Source organism: Peromyscus californicus, unplaced genomic scaffold, assembly GCF_007827085.1.
Source record: "Peromyscus californicus insignis strain IS unplaced genomic scaffold, ASM782708v3 Scaffold_10__1_contigs__length_136768540, whole genome shotgun sequence".
Classification (NCBI taxonomy): Eukaryota; Metazoa; Chordata; class Mammalia; order Rodentia; family Cricetidae; genus Peromyscus; species Peromyscus californicus.
Window position 1 is genome coordinate 86,716,112 of NW_026294391.1, and position 17,158 is coordinate 86,733,269.

The following is a 17,158-nucleotide window of genomic DNA, read 5'->3' on the forward strand; positions in this document are numbered from 1 at the left end:
GACTGATAAGTAGACAAGCTGTACTTGTTATGGTTCAGAGAATAACAAGTGATTTAAGCCACACTCTGTCGTAGGTTGAATAGCAGTTCTCTCAAAAGATATATCTATTTCTTAATATGTAGAACCTGTGAATATTACTATGGACGGCAAAAATAGTAGATTCAGTTACAGATTTCGATTGGAGGACTTTATACTGAATTATATGATTGTGCCTGAAGCCTTGTAACAGTGTGGTCACAGACGTGAGGCAGATCTGACAAATATGCCCAAAAGTAAATGTTCTGAAGACTAAGATGTAATGGAAAGATGAAGTCACAAGTGCCGGAAGGTATGTGCAGCCACCAGAAACTGAAAGAGACAAGGAAGGAACCATTTCTCTTCCGAGCAACTCCTTAGTGTGGCCTTCCCAGACCTCAGACTTTCAGCCTCCAGAACTTTGTGGAAATAAATTTTTGTTGTCTTAAGTGACCAGGTTTGTGGAAGTTGTTTATATTAACTTTAGAAACTTAAGATAGCACTCAAGACTAAAGCATTTCTTGCCCTAGAAGGTCATTGAAAAGGCCTTAGTTCAAAAATTACTTCAGGATATGAGATTGTTTCTTGCCTTTGTAGAAAGAGAGAGAGAGAGAGAGAGAGAGAGAGAGAGAGAGAGAGAGAGAGAGAGAGAGAGAGAGAGAGAAGGAAAAGAAAAAGCAAGAAAGAAAAAGGTAGTGCTTTGATCCCTGGAGACTACACCTTACCTTGGACAGTTTGGACAATTATCTCATAGCTATTTCCACAGACTTCAGTCTGGGCGTGGAACCTATTCCCTTACTTTGAGCAGCATTCTTAGGTATAACTTCTATCATAGTCGTTACAAAAATTTGTCTGTTTTACAGTTTTAGATGTGTGATTTCCCATCACAGCCACTGTTCATCTAATGTTCCAACAAATTGTCATACAGTAAGAAGCACAAAGAAATCTGATGTGCAGATTTAAACAATACTCAAAACATGGAGGTACAAATAACCATAGATGAGAAGTTGATGCATCATTGTGACACTGTGAACAATAGTGAGGATATGGAATGATTACACTATGTTGTTTTATATACAGGGCCCTACAGTGCAGACCAGGCTGGACTTAAACTTTTGGCAATCCTCCTGCCTCAGTCTCCTGAATGCAGTGATTGCCAGCATGAGTCATAGGCTGGCTTATACCCTGAGTTATTAATAGTTTAGACAAAATCTACAGTCCACAGGAGGGATTGAGAAGAAAAACTGCCTAGCTGCACACTTGGCTTCTTATAGAAATTCAATATGAAAGTAAACTTACAAACTGAGTACAAGATTTTTTAAAAAGTTAATATGGTTCATGATATTTGCTGAAATAAAACTTCCTGAGAAATGTAAACATACTAGTTATTGGACAGAGTATGCTCCTGGGCCTCAGAATGCTGCATAAGGGATCATGTGAGGACTCCACTTTCCCAACACTTATTTAAAAAAAAAATGCTGCAAACCTTTTGTATAAGCCATGGCGCATTCAGCCTCACTAGTCCCAGACAGACCTCTGTGGCTTGGTGCGTTGAGGACTATAGGCAAAACACCATCATTTGTACAGTTTTTAAGTTGGTCAACTTAATTAGATCTTAAGGAATGATAATTTTGAAAGCTACATTCTCAATGCAATACATTTTCTTATAATCTAAATAAAACAGCTGCATTCAGTTGTTATGTGAATACCTGCATACAGAACATAGGGCTGGCTATCTACATCTCTGAAATCCACATTCTTGGATTTAATCACTTTGGGGAAGGGAATATTGGTGGGGGAAAGGGCTGAGGTTGTAGCTCTGTGGTTGAACAGTTGTGAGGCATGCTCAAGGCCCTAGATTCACTTCCCATCATACAGTGATACACACGTGCTTTAAACATGCAGATTTTTGTTATCCTTCAAACAAATTACCATAAATTTTCATAGCATTTATACACTCTAGATATATGATTTAAAGTCTTTTGAAAAATGTGTGTAGATTATATACAAATACCATATCATTTTATATAAGGAACTTGAGTTTCCACCAATTTTCCTATTTTTAGGGATCATGTAACCATATTAATCAGAATTTTTTCCAGGGATAACTAGGGATGTATATATACTTTTTTAAAGGGGCATTTGAGAAGCTGAATATTAAAACAAAAACATGCCTCCAAGGTTTGGAATCAACATGTCTAGAACACAGATAAAAGTAAAGTGCCAGGAGAAAGGAGCACCATGGGATACCTAGTAAGTTGATTTAAGTCGAACAAGTTAAGCTGCATAATATCAACGGAAGCCAGGGTTGCGGGACATAGCAGCAGGAGTCCCCTTTGGGAGGTAGGGAAGGCTTCTCCTAGGAGATAGCGCTTGAGCTGGGGATTTAAGGATTAGCAGAGGAGACTGGCAGGACATTCCAAACTGAGTACACAACAGAAAGAAAGCACAGAACACAAAAGAACTGTACAGCAGCTCTGAGTAGCCTAGCGGCTGGACCAGGGTTTTTTTTTTTTTTTTTTTTTTTTTGGAGTGAGGTGACTTAAAAGTGAGGCGGGAATTTTTTCCCCTCTGTCTGTGGTCCGTTTCCCTTACAGCTCATTGCTTTGGCCGGGCACACATACTGCAGGAGCTCAGTACAAGTAGAATCCAGACAGGGTGGGTGGTCCAGGTGTTAAAGGGCACCTGGGATTCGTTTTTCACATATTCCCTCCGTGTGACCTTGGCTAAGTCCCTAGTCCTAAGGGCTACAGTTGTTATTTGGCTATCATTGGGTTCCTGAGTGCGAGTGGGAAGCGCAAGAAGGAGGTTGGCTGAGGCACGGGCCCTTCAAGCATCCCGGAATCCGGGAGGGCGTAGAGCACGAGGCCAGCCAGGTCGCCCCGGACTTCAGCCACCGACATTCAGTTCCTCCTCCACTCCGGCAGGGGGCAAGGGCAGCGGCTCGGGCAGCCCTGTAGTTGGTGGCGGCCGCGGGGCGGACCGAAGCCGCAGCGGGCGGCGAGCGCAGTGGGCGGGGCAGCCGGGCCGGGCGGCGGCGCCGCAGTGACTCGCTGGGCCCGGCATCGGCGGCGGCTTCCGAGGTTTCGGAGAAGCGGACTGGGTGGCCGGCGGGTCCCTGCGGCCTCCACCGACCTTTGTGCAGAGCCCTTCACTCCTCGGGCGGCTGCGGTGGTGAGCACACCCGGGGGCGGCGGCCACCGCGGACAGGTTAGCGTGGGGGAAGGGGCGAGCGCCTGAGTAGCCCATCTCCAGCCCGGGAGTCCGAGCCGGCCCACCATGTCCGACGAGACGTCGGCCACCACTTCCTATGAGAAGTTTCTAACCCCAGAGGAACCCTTCCCGCTCCTAGGAGCCCCTCGTGGGGTGGGCACCTGCCCCAGCGAGGAAGCCGGCTGCCTGGACATCAGCGACTTCGGCTGCCAGCTCTCCTCCTGCCATCGCACGGATCCGCTCCACCGGTTTCACACCAACAGGTAAGGAGCACTTCCGAGAGCAGGGGCGGACTTCCCGCAGCCCAGCAGGCGGCTGGAGGACGCCGGGTCGCGCTCCTGCCCGCTGCTCCAGGTCCCTCGTGCGTGCGGGGCTAAGCTGCGAGCTGCCCCCTCCCCCATCTTTCTTTGACCAGCGCTCTTCCCAGCTCCTCCCAGTTTTTACCCCCTGCCCTCTGATTTTTCTTAGACCGGTTTTCCTGTGCCTTCTTTCTTCTCCCCCTTTCCTCTTTGGACTCTAGTGATTCCTCCTTTCCAGATCTCCTCCTTTCCAGATCTTCTCCTTTACCTCTTCGTGACCCCCGCCCCCATCTGTACGCTGAGAATCCTAAACCCCAACTCTTGGTTTTTAGGTTCATCTGCAGAAGTTTAACCCCTTTCATTTCCGGCACACTATAGAGTAGATTTGAGAGAGCCCAGAATCGATCTGTGGATCTTATGAAAGCACTTTTAACGCTCGAACCTCCCCTCTTTCTCAATTTTTAACCTCACCCTCAACCAAATTGTACCAGAGCATTAGAAAATTAGTCTCCCCCCCCCCCATTTTGCTTTGAAACCAGGATCTCTTGGTTTTGCAGTGAGGATGACCTTGGACTCCTGATTCCTGGTCTCTGTCTGTCTCCCAAATTCTGGGATTACAAACATTTTTGATGTCCAACTAAGCTTATTGTATTTTAATCAGTTCAAATTTATAATTTTCTTTTTGCAGCACTGTGGATTGATACCAGAGCCTCATGCATGCTAGACAATCATTCTGCCAACTGAGCTATACCCTTAGCCTAGAAACTAGTCATTTTTTTCTCCCTCCTTTGTGAACACCTTGCGTTACTTCTGTAGGCTATCCCAAAATGTAAACTCTGGAAAATTCCTTCCTAAAGCATACCACGTGGATTGCATCCCTGGTGAGGGAAGGAGAGCAAGTGTAAGATGGGCTGATTTGTACAAATAACTTCTTCAGAGGGCTCATCTAAATTATTTTATTGGAAGGCAGTGTTCTGAACATGCAAGCATTTAAGTGTTATACCTAATTTGGGCGATTTGGAAGGGGTTTTCAATTTGGCCTCAAAATGGTTTATTGTATTTTAAATTGTGTGTGTGTGTGCGTTGGTTGTAGTATTAAGGCAACTCCACATAGTTAAAAGGGAGGTTTATTTTGTGGGGTAACTTACAAGTAAGGGATAGGTAATAGGGTCTGGGAAAGCGGTGTTTTCTGGAGAACTCTGCTCAGTCTACCTCCACCGTCCATGATTCTGGAACCAAGAGAGCCGGCCCATCCGGATTTCGGGTCTTAAGGGCTCCTGTCTCGGCCCCGCCTTGTAGGCGTGACCGTTACCAAAGCCTCACATGTGGCCAGAGGTATCAGACTCCATGGAACTGGAGTTATAGACGGTTGTGAACAGCCTGTATGTGGATGCTGGGAACAGAATTTAGGTCTGCTGCAAGAGCAGTACATGCTCTTAACCATGGAGCCATGTTTCCAGCTCCTCAACTTTACAAAAAACGCGCGCGCGCGCGCGCACGCACACACACACACACACACACACACACACACACACACACACACACACACGCGCGCGCTCGCTCGTAGAGTGTGGATAAGAGATGAGGAAAACAATCCATCTATGGTTAATAGAAATAAGGAATCCAGTTCTGCTTTCTGATACAAGTTTGCTATGTGTATTTGGTTACATCCATCCATATTTTGTGCACATTACCCTCCAATCCTTAAATCAATCTATTTTTTACTGTGTAACTCATGCATTTACATATATAATGAGATTTTAAATGGTAAATTCACAGTTTTGGGAAACAGTGTTATAGCTGAATAATCTAGAATAGCAGCACAACACATTTTAAAATGAGACCACAGTGAGTTTCTTATAAAAATTCTAAATCTCCATTGCATACTGAAGAAACTGAGGCTCAGAGAGAAAGACCAAGTATGAAATTCATAATTCCTAGTCAGGTAAAGGCCTTTCAGTAATAGACTATTCCTTTGGAGCCAGTGATAAAGCTTGGATTAGAACTAAAGGATCCCTGGGCATGGTGGTACATTCCTTTAATCCCAGCACTCTGGAGGCAGAAGCAGGCAGATCTCTGTGAGTTCGAGGCCAGCCTGGTCTACAGAGTGAGTTCTAGGACAGGCCAGACTGGTACACAGGGAAACCTCATCTTGAGAAAAAAAATAAAGAAATAAAAAACTTAACATTAGATCATCTAGTTCTTTTTTTTTTTTAAATCAATGGTCACAGAACTTTCTTAAAATAAGAGAAGCCTATTTAGCCATGGTGTAACGAAATGCATGGAAAATTGACAAATTAAGTGTGCTTAAGGGATTTAAATTTTGAAGCACTAGACAAAGTTACCTACCCAGTAAATTTAAATAATTTCAGAGCTTACCATCTCTGGTGATTGAGAATAAGCACTGCCAAAATCTGGTGAGTAAGGGTAAGGGATTGGGTGACACTTGAGGGACCGAAGAGATGGCCCCGTGGCAAAGAGCGTGTACTGCTTTCAAAGAGGATACAAATTCCGTTCCCAGCATCTGAGGATTTTGTGGGGTTTTTTTACAACTTGCTCTCCTCTGTTATCACCCCTTAAGACATTTAAGGTCAAGACTGTTTTCCAGAATAGGGGCAGCCAGGGTGGAAAGGGGAGGCTCCTATTAAGGCTCCGTTTTCTGAAGTCAAATATTACCTCTCCTATTTCCTGTCTGCTTATTTATTTAGTTATTTTTGTTTATTTCAGACAGTGTCTCATTCTGTAGTCTAGGCTGGTCTGGAACTCACTATGTAGCCCAGGCGGGGCTGGAACTTGAGACAGTTCTGTCCTGGTCTCCAGAGTACTAGGATTGAAGGAAGAGCCACCAAATCTGGATTGACTGTTTCATTTCTAATATCCCTTTCCAACCCAACTTTTTTTTCGCCAAGACTTGGAACAGTAAGCAGGAATCCTAGCTATGTGTATTTTTCATCAGAAAGTAGGGTAGAAAGGAGTTGGTAATATATGTACAATGGATTTTTGCCCTAGATAACTTGTTTTTTATTATTATTTTTAATGTGTGTTTGTCTAGAGGTTTGAGATAGGGTCTCATGTAGCCAAGGGTAGCATTGAATTTGTGATCTTCCTGTCTCTGTCTCTCATGTTGAGAGTATAGGCATATATCACTAAACTTGACTCTTTTTTCTTTCCTTTTACTTTTTATTTTTTATTTTATTTTTTGGCTTTTTGAGACAAGGTTTCTCTGTATAACAGCCCTGGCTATCCTAGAACTCGCTTTGGAGACCAGACTGGCTTTGAACTCACAGAGCTCCGCCAGCCTCTTTCTCCTGAGTGCTGGGATTAAAGGCATTGGCCACTACTGCCTGGCTCTTTTCTTTCTTTCTGTTTTTTTTTTTTTTTTTTTTTTTTTTGCGGGGGGTGGGGGGGGGGGTGGGGGGTGGGGGGGGTGGGGGGGTGGGGGGTGGGGAGAAAGTTTTATTGCTCTGTAGCCTAGGCTGACCTGGACTTCACTATACAACCCAGGCTGGCCCTAGACTCACAGAGATCCTGCTTCCCCAGTGTGAGTCATCATACCTGGCTTGTCTTTCTTTTTAAATGTATTCACCCTGGGCAATGTTCTGCCTTCTTGCCCTTCTGCAAGATGATGTTTGAGGAGATCATATGCTTGTCTTTTCAGGGAGAAGCACAGTTATGTCATATATGTGGTCATGGTTTAATTTGGGGAGTTCTTTTATTTTGGAGTTGTATGCATCATTTTTTTTTCTTCACATCATTTGCCAAGTCATGCCACAGTCCATAGACCAGATATGAGTAGTTGATCGTGAATATTCAACTTAAGAGTTAGTCATTATAAAACAAACTTTATTGCATCTAGAAAGTTTGTCAGTGGTTAGATATTTGGTTTATCTTTATTTTGCTTCCTGTTTGTTACCAGATAAGAAAATGGCCAGACTGTTTAAATAAGGCCCTTGATAAGGGCCTTGTGATGATGACAGTTCTGTGCCTTCTCATTTATCAGATACCAGGCTGTATCTCCAATCTCATTAACCCAGGGAGTCACAGTACTAATACTAATGGCCTGTAAGATTGAATCTTGTCTGTGACCTAGGTTGCCATACCAGCAGTCTAGATTTGGGGAAGTAAATTCCATCACAAGTAAATGCCTTTATTAAAGAACTCACTGTCCAGATGTTGTGATGGCATACACAAGTGGTCTGTATTACTTAGGATGCCAAGGTAGGAGAATCACTTGACACCAGGAGCTTGAAACAGGTTTGGGTTAAGTTACTCGACTCCATCTTAGTATTTATTTACCTTTTCCTGTGACTATATTTTATGATGTAATGTGATTTGTCTAGAATTTTGGAAGAATAGAATAGAGTAAATTTTAATAAGTCAAAAATGAGTAATTTATAAACAAAATGTCAGTGTTAAATATATATGCATGTTGAAGACATTTTCTTTTGGTGAGGTTTTTCCATTGTAAAAAGAGGTTTCATTTACCTACCTTTCTATCTCTGGTTTCCTTCCTACAATATTGGTAAGCCCTATAACTCAAATATGAGATGAAAGAGGATAATAAAACTACCTTCATCTTTCAGGAGAATTTGTCACCGACATAAACTGTTGTGAAAAGTGTATGGGTAAGGACATTACCTGATTTTTGTGTGCTTTCTGGCAAGATATGAAATGAGCTCTTGAATATATCAATTACTCAGTTGGGCGATTGGTTCTTGTAGAACTAGAGGTGGTTCTGGAGCCTCATGCATGCTAAGCAAATGCTCTCCTACTATTGCATATCTCTTGTCATATTTTTATTCTGACCTTACAGGATCTTGCTGAGTCACCAAGGCTAGCCATGGAGTTGTATTCCTTTCTGTACCTCCTGAGCAGTTGCGATTACAACTGTGTGCCACCAAGGCCAGGCCCAGATCAGTTGTGAGATTTTATAACCACATATTTAGTCGCCACTTACCACAAAAATCTCAGTATCTGTTTTCTGTCTTCTTTTTCTGTTTTCACTGTTGGGGGATAGAGATGTGTAGGGAGTGCACTTTAGCACTGAGCCACATCCCCATCTCAATTTGTGCCTTTTATAGCACCTGTTGTTTTCCCATGTAGGCATCAAACTGGAGGTTCTTCAGGCTTGGGGCACTTTAACCCATCTCCATAGCCTCATGGGTTTTGTTTTTTAATTACAGTCTCATTATATAGTCCTCACTGACCTGGAACTCACTACGAAGACCAAGTTGGCCTGGGACTTGTGTTGCTCCTCCTGTCTCTACTTCCTGAATGCTGGGATTACAGGCCTGCACCATGCCTAGTTCTTTTATTCTTCTCTCGTGTATTACATCCTGACTGCAGTTTTCCCTCCCTCCCCTCCCCCCAGTTTTCCCCTTCCCTCTCTTCTACCTTCCCTCTCCCCCATATCTACCCCTGGCCTTCCTCCCCTCAGAAAAGAACTTAGCTCTTAATTTTTGAACTTTTTCTAATTTTATTTTTGACAGGGTTTTGCTCTGTAGCCCAAGACAGCTAGCCTGGAGCACACTGTAGCTTAGGGTCCTCTTGAATTTGCTGGGCTCAAACTCATACAATACTCTGTAACTTGCTGAGTGCTGGAATCACAGACATGAGTAAAAGCAACCAGTTTAATTTTAGTATTTAAATGTCTACTTATCAAGATAACCAAGTCTTTAGTCCATATGTACTCTAGAACAGCCTTGGGAAGAAATGCTATTGGCTTTCCTCTTCAAAAATAAAACTAAAATTTGAATAGCAAGCTTAATTGTTAAAGTCAAACACCATAAATATTGGGACTTTTGTTGACATTTTTCTCTTAAAGTTTTGGAGAAATTCTCCATTGACCATAATGTTATGTTCATAGTTAGAATTTTGGTGTTTTGCAGCCTTAGTGGACTAAAATGTGAGGGCTCAGGCTGGAGAGATGGCTCAGTAGCTGGAGAGATGCTCTTCCACAGGACCATTCCCAGCACTCACATGACAGCTCACAACTATCTGTAACTCTATTTCCAAGGGATCCAACGCCCTCTTCTGGCTTCCATGGGCACCAGGCATGCATATAGTGCACACACAGACATGCCAGGAAAACACCCAAACATGTAAAAGTAACTAAATAATTTAGAAATGTAAAGGCTTGTGAATTTGAATGATTCCATGCTGAACACACACTGAACATTCATTGAGACTTCCAAACTATCAGAACACTCTAAAAGAATCTTACTTAAATTTTTATTGCAAAAGCTCATTATAGAAAATTGAAGGCACTTTAAGAAGCCACACATCTCTTTTCTCAGAGATAACATAGTCAACACTTTGTTTCTTTTCATGTTTTTTTCTGTGTACAAATACAGATTGAGTGTTACTTATCTGAAATACTTGGAATCTGATGTGTTTCTGATATATATATATATATATATATATATATATATATATAGCAGTATTTGCATACATAATGAGATGTGACCAAAGTCTAAATACTAAATTTAAGTTTCACATGTGTATTGCAGACATAACTTGAAGCAAATTTTATATAGTATTTTTAGTAGACCTTTATTTTGACTGTATCCCAAAATGTGAGGTCAGTGTAGAATTTTCCACTCATGGTATAAAGCTTGCCTGCAAAAAGTTTTGGATTTGGGGACACTATAAATTCTTGATTTTTAGATTAGAGATGTTTCACCTATTTAAGTAAAAACAAAACAGGATCAGGGGCTCTCTCTCTCTATATATATCTATATATCGCTCTCTATATAGATATAGATACACATACACATATATAATTTAATTTACCATTTATTTTATTTTGTGAGCTGTTTATTGTAATTATGTTGTACTTTCCTGTTTTTCTCTCATGTTCATGTATGTGAGTGCGTGTTTGTGTGTATAGGCTCAAGTGATGTTGACAATTGTTTTTGTCTGCTCTCCATGTTGTTCATTCAGGCAGGATCTCTGCATCGAAACCAGAGTTTGGCCTATTCAGCTAGTTTGTCTAACCAGCTTGTCCTGGGCATCCCTTGTCTCAGTCTACAGAATGCGAGCATGATAGGTGGACCATAATCCCACCCTAACTATTCTGGGATTCCAAGTCTGCTCCTTGGGCTTGTGCTGCAAGTGCTTTAACCACTGTATCTTCTCCCCATTTTCAATAGATAGTTTGAAAAATATCATTATTGAGATATACCGTTTTTTTCATGCTTTGGGGGCATTTATTTTATCTATTTAAAATAATATTATTTGCTAGGCAGTGGTTGCACACACCTTTAACAGGTAGAGAAACCCTGTCTTGGAAAAAAAAACAAAAACAAACCAATAAAATTATATTATTTGTACATATTTGTAATACATCTTTTATTTTCCAAATTTCTATTTGGGGAAGGGAGTAGATTCCTAGAAGGGGAATTATAAACCTCTTGTTCACATAGTACCAACTGCCAGAAGTTGATAAGTATTACTCACTTTGTTTTCTCTGCATTGCTTAAAGATAATAAGAAGAATTATATTTGCAAGTTAGACTAGATATACATATTCAGAATTTAAAAATCTTTGATAGAAAAAGGTACTATTTTTCCATTTTGCCAATTATTTGTTTTAGTTGTGAATCCTTTTCACTTGCTGCTGATTTAAAAAAAAAAGGCATTGGCGTCCGAGAGGATCCATATTCTAGAGCCTTGCTATCTACACACAGATCTGAAACCCTGAGGAGCCTAGGAAGAGTATAAAAGCAAGCAAAGGCCTAACTCTTGTCAGTGATTGACTAGTTAGATTGTTAAGTGTGACAGGCTTTTTGTGAAGAATGCCATTATTCCTCATGGAGGCAAACAGGTTTCCACAGGATTTTTGCCAGCTGAAAGGCAATTCTAATTAAAAACAATTAGTAGCAGCTTCCTCTAGCACTGAAGATAGTATTTGGCACTTAGCTGTTACTAACAATTGTTGAATGGGTGAATGAACAAAGGTAGGGAGTGGTGTGGAGTCACATGGGATTGGAAGACAAGAAAAAATGGTTTGCTCAGTATATTGCTGCACCTGGGACAGAATTTCTGATTGCTATGTAGAGCTTTTATAGAAAGACCTGGTTGTTTGGTTAATTCTGTTGGGTTGTTTATTATTATTAGTGTCTATGTGTATCCTTATTCATGTATGTGTATATGTGTTCATTCATACACAAAGTTTGATGCCATGTGTCTTTCTCAATCACTCTCCACCTTATTTTTTAAATGACATTTAAAATTTTTATTTATTTAATTTATGTGTGTGAGTGTTTTGCCTACATGTATGTTTGTGTACCACATAAATGCAGTGCTCATAGTGTCCAGAAGAGGGTGTCAGAACCCCTGGAACTGGAGTTTACAGATGGTTCTGAGCTACCATGTGGATGCTGGGAACTGAGTCCTGGTCTTTTGTAAGAGCAACCACCCAGCCATTTCTCCAGCTCCTAATTTATTGTTTTCTTTATTTTTTGAGATAGGATCTTTCATTAAACCTAGAGCTCACTGATTGGGCCAGGCCAGCTGCCCAGCAAGACAGGCTCCTCTTATCTGCATCCTTCCATCACTGGAATTACATGCTCACATTAGTGTGCCAGTCTTTCTTACATGGGTGCTGGAGCTAAAACTCCGTTCCTCACATTAGCACCACAGGAGGACCTTACCAACTGAGTTGTTCCCCCAGCTGTATTTTTTTAAACGAGGATATTATCTACCTGGTAACCATACGATAAAACTAAGTAATATTAGAAAATGTTTTAGGGTCTGGGGAAATAGCTCAGTCGGTAAAACACTTGCTGAGTTCAGTCCTCAGAACTCAAAACTTGGTGTAGCAGCCTGCACTTGTAACCCAATGCTGGAGAGAGGGACACAGGCAGATCCCTGGGGTTTACCGGCCAGTCAGCCTAGCCTACTTGGTGAGTTCCAGCCAGCGAGACCCTGTCTCGAAACAAAAAGTGGATGGTCCCTGAAAAAATGATACGAGGTTGTCTTGTCTAAACACACACACATGCACGTATCTACATAAACCCCTTCCCTGATACATACCAATATACAGGAAACAACAAAAAGGAAAGTGTTCTAGAATTCTTAGATGAATTTTATATTTATGAAGGTTGATTGACAGCTGCTCTTTTATTTATTGAACTAAATTAGTTTAGTGTTTGTGTTTCAGTGCTTTAGAGTTTTTTACACTTCAGTTCAAAGGAAAATATAGCATGCAATTTTTATTGCCTAAATTTTTTTTTATTTATTTATTATGTATACACTATTCTGCTTGCATATATGCCTGCAAGTCAGAAGAGGGCACCAGATCTCATTACAGATGGCTGTGAGCCACCATGTGGGTGCTGGGAATTGAACTCAGGACCTCTGGAAGAACAGCCAGTGCTCTTAACCTCTGAGCCATCTCTCCAGCCTATTGCCTAAATTTTTAAGTCGTGAACTGTTGTATTTTAAGGGTAGCCATAGAAAACAGATGAGGAATTTTTCAAAATTACATAATACAAGAAAAGCTGGATTTAATGAAGGATGAGGAACAATCTAATAATAGACTTTTCTTCAGGAAGTCATTATTCCAGGAGCTTATTAGTATTGGAAATACTAGTTATTATTTTAAGGATTAATTTCCTTTGGTCTTGTTAAGGCAACTTAAGTATATGTCTGATCTTAATGATCAATAATATAAAACTAGTGGAAATTTACAAAAGTGTGTGTATATATATATCTTATATCTTTGAATGTCTGAAATACTCATAAAAGCAGTAATGAAACATTAACACAAATAACAGAAATAGCTGATCCATGTTTTTTCTTTGTTTTTGTGAAGCAGGGTCTCAGTATATAGTCCTGCCTGACCTGGAACTTGATATCTAGACCAGGCTAGACTTGAATCCAAGTGTTGGAACTAAAGGCATGCACCACCATACCTGGCCAGACACACATTTTTTAAAAAAAAAAAATTTTATTTATTTATTTATTTATTTATTTATTTATTTATTTATTTATTTATTATGTATACACTCACCAGAAGATGGCACCAGATCTCATTATAGATGGTTGTGAGCCACCCATGTGGTTGCTGGGAATTGAACTCAGGTCCTCAGGAAGAGCAGCCAGTGCTCTTAACCTCTGAGCCATCTCTCCAGCCCCAGACACACATTTTTAAACACATTAAATGGCAGAGCCTGCCGACAATCAGCTGGGTAGGTGGGTAGAGTCGTGTGGATTGTAGAGACAATAAAGAAGACAGAAAAGAGTCATGAGGACTGCCGGTCAATGCCGGACAGTCCTGAGCTTATTTCACAGCCAGCTTATATACAGTTTTGAAGGACAGAGGTAGAGCAATGCACAGCGCAGGCATTCAACCACTATTTATCCTGCCTTGCATGAAGGAGCAGGCGGTTTCATTTTCTATCTCAGTGTACCTCTGGCTGGCATCAGCAGGCTGCGTCTAGCTAGATAGTATGTTCCTTCCCATGGGCTGATCAGGACTTTCTCACAGCCCTTCAAGGAGACTCTGCAGGCTAATCAGGACTTTCTCACAGCCCTGGAGCAAACAAGCTTGAACTCCATTGATTCAGAATAGACTTCAGATTCAAACTGGGAAACTCAGTCAGTTGTGGACTCCCAAAATTAAACAAAAGCTATTTTATATATTTTAAAAATTTATTCATTCATTAGTGTGTGTGTGTGTGTGTGTGTGTGTGTGTGTGTGTGTAGGCATAGACACAATGGAGGTCACAGGACACCTTTGTGGGCTTCTCTCCTTCCACCTTTATATGGGTTCTAAGGATGGAACTCAGGTCATCAGACTTCCTTTCCCTCTGAGCTATCTTACCATCCCAGAAACCTTTTTGATTAAATGTACCATGAACCTTAGAATTACATATATTCTTTGATCCAGTAGTTACTGCTCAAGTAGCCTAGCCTAGGAGAACTTTCCTTTGGCTAAATAATTATAAACGAAAAAGCTAATTTCAGCTGGATTGATGGCACAGGACTGTAATCTCAGCTATTGGGAAAGCTGAGGTAGAGAGATTGCAAGCTGAAGACCTTCCTGGGCTACAGAGTGAGTTCTCTTCTAGTCTGTGCAACTTAGTGAAATCTATCCTTAAAATAAAGGTATCAAAAGACAGCCAGAAAACCAGGAATATAACTCAGTTATAGAAGGTTTGTTGGCCTGTGTGAATCTCTAGGTTCAGTTACTTGTACTACTGCCACACAAGTATACACACACACACACACACACACACACACACACACACACACACACACACGACTCATCTCAATATTATAAAAAAATGGAAACAGCCTACATATTTATTATTGAGAAAATAAATAAATCATGATGTATTCAGTTCAGTTGACTACTATATAAGATTGAAATGCTTTCATACAATACACAGGTTGAACATAATTTATGGAAAAATCCCTAGTCTAGAATTTTTTGAACACCATTGCCACTGAAGTAGAAAATTCCATTCTGACTTCATATGATAGGATGTAGTCAAAATATAGGTGCATTAAAAATACTTTATATTTCATTAGGTGGTGGTGGTGCATGCCTTTAATCCCATCACTCAGGAGACAGAGACGCAGGTAGAGGCAGGTGGATCTCTGAGTTAGTTGTATACAGAAAAACCCTATCTCGGAAAAAAAAATACTGTATATGGCCCTGCAGGTAAGGGCACTTAGCACGAGCCAAGGCTGATGACCTGAGTTCTGTCCTAGGGACCCACATGGTGGAAGGGGAGACAACTCCTGCAAGTTGTCCTCTAACTGAAAACACACACACACACACACACACACACACACACACACACACACACACACGCACGCACGCGCACGCACACACACGCGCACGCACACACACAAACACACACACACTCACACACACACTCTTTAAATAAACATAATAAATACACAGTGTATAAGACTACCTTTACGTTATGTGTATAGGGTGCATGTTGAAAATGTTAGTTTATTTTTATGTGTGTGAGTGGTTGGAATTCATGTATGTCTGTGTATCATGAGTGTGCCTCGTATCTGTAAAGGCCAGACAGTGCTGGACTCCCTGGAAGGAGTTATAGATGATTGTGAACTGCCATGTGAGTGTTGGCAATCAAAACTGGTCTTCTGGAAGAGCAGCCCCACATAAATTGGTTTTATATTTAGACTTGGGTCTCATCTCCAACATATCTTAATATGTGTACATACAAAAAATTTCCAAAGATTAAAGAAACATTTGAAGTCTTAAAACACATCTAGTCCCAAACATGTCAGGTAAGATATATGTATGGTTTACTTAAAATATTTAGTATATAATGAGTGGTAAGTGAAAGTGGGATACTAAAATATATGGGCACGTGGGAAAAAAGCACCAAGAAGCTAAAGTCGTAGGTCTTGCTCGATAGTGTACTAAATATGTTAATCTTCTTCAGACACCTTTAGAGTGAGGCTATATAACATTAATAAAAGTTCTTTAAAGGGCCAGAGAAATGGCTCAGTGGTTAAGAGAACTTGCTGCTCTTCCATAAACCCGAGTTCAGTTCCCAGCACCCACGTCAGTTAGCTCAGGTGGTTAACAGTGGCCTGTAGCTCCAGCTCCAGGTGTCTGACACCCTCTTCTGCCCTCCATGGGCACCTGCACACACAGGGGTGGAGCAAGGGAGAGGGGGGGGGAGAGGGAGAGAGAGGGAGAGAATGAGAATATGAATAATCATTTAAGAGGCACTTGAACTTCTGTCTACTTTGTGTTCCTTTTCTTTGTGTTCCTTTTGTCTGGCCTGAAGTGGATGACCTCATTCTTTAATAATAGTAATAACTGCCATGTATTTAGTGGGTTTTTTGTATGTGTTAGTTTTCTGTATGTGTTGTGATATACTCCTCACAGTAACCAAACCATCTCTCCAGCCCTTAGTATATTTCTTTAAAGGGTAAAAGCTTTAAAAAATATACTACCCTCAGACTACAAAAGACATTCTTCACAAATATCATAAGTGGGTTTTGCTAATGCCTTCAAATTGTGTGGGTTCTGGGATTCCTGATGTGATTTTTCTTGTGGTTTTGAAGGTGGAACCTCACTTCTTGTGGGACAAGTGTTGCAAGCTCAGAATGTAGCGAGGAGCTATTTTCATCGGTTTCTGTGGGAGATCAAGATGATTGCTATTCCCTGTTGGATGATCAAGACTTCACTTCTTTTGACCTATTCCCCGAAGGAAGTGTCTGCAGCGATGTCTCCTCCTCTATCAGCACTTACTGGGATTGGTCAGATAGTGAATTTGAGTGGCAGGTAAGAATTTTTTTCCTTCTTACTAACATTGTAACATAAAGTGGGTTTTGAGTGGCAGGTAAGGTCCCCCCACACACACACACTTGTTAACATCATTATTAAATAAGTCAAGGTGTAAATTCTTCTTTCAAATATTTCATTCCTACCTCCAAGTATTTATGTTAATTTTTAAAAAAGATTTACTTGTTTATTATGTACACAGTATTCTACCTGCATGTATGCCTGAAAGCCAGAAGAGGGCACCAGAGCTCATTATAGATGGTTGTGAGCCACCATGTGGCTGCTGGGAATTGAACTCAGGACCTCCGTAAGAGCAGCCAGTGCTCTTAACCTCTGAGCCATCTCTCCAG

General features: G+C 41.1%; 1 protein-coding gene across 1 annotated transcript in view; it reads left to right on the forward strand.

The window, feature by feature from the left end:
* The first annotated feature begins 3,056 nt into the window (after positions 1 to 3,056).
* Fam199x (family with sequence similarity 199, X-linked) overlaps positions 3,057 to 17,158 on the forward strand; it is a 30,644-nt gene continuing 16,542 nt past the window's right edge. Inside the window, exons 1-2 of the mRNA XM_052736526.1 lie at positions 3,057 to 3,491; positions 16,589 to 16,808. Coding sequence (XP_052592486.1) covers positions 3,295 to 3,491; positions 16,589 to 16,808 — 417 coding nt within the window. The 5' untranslated portion in view covers positions 3,057 to 3,294. The remainder of the gene's footprint in view (positions 3,492 to 16,588; positions 16,809 to 17,158) is intronic.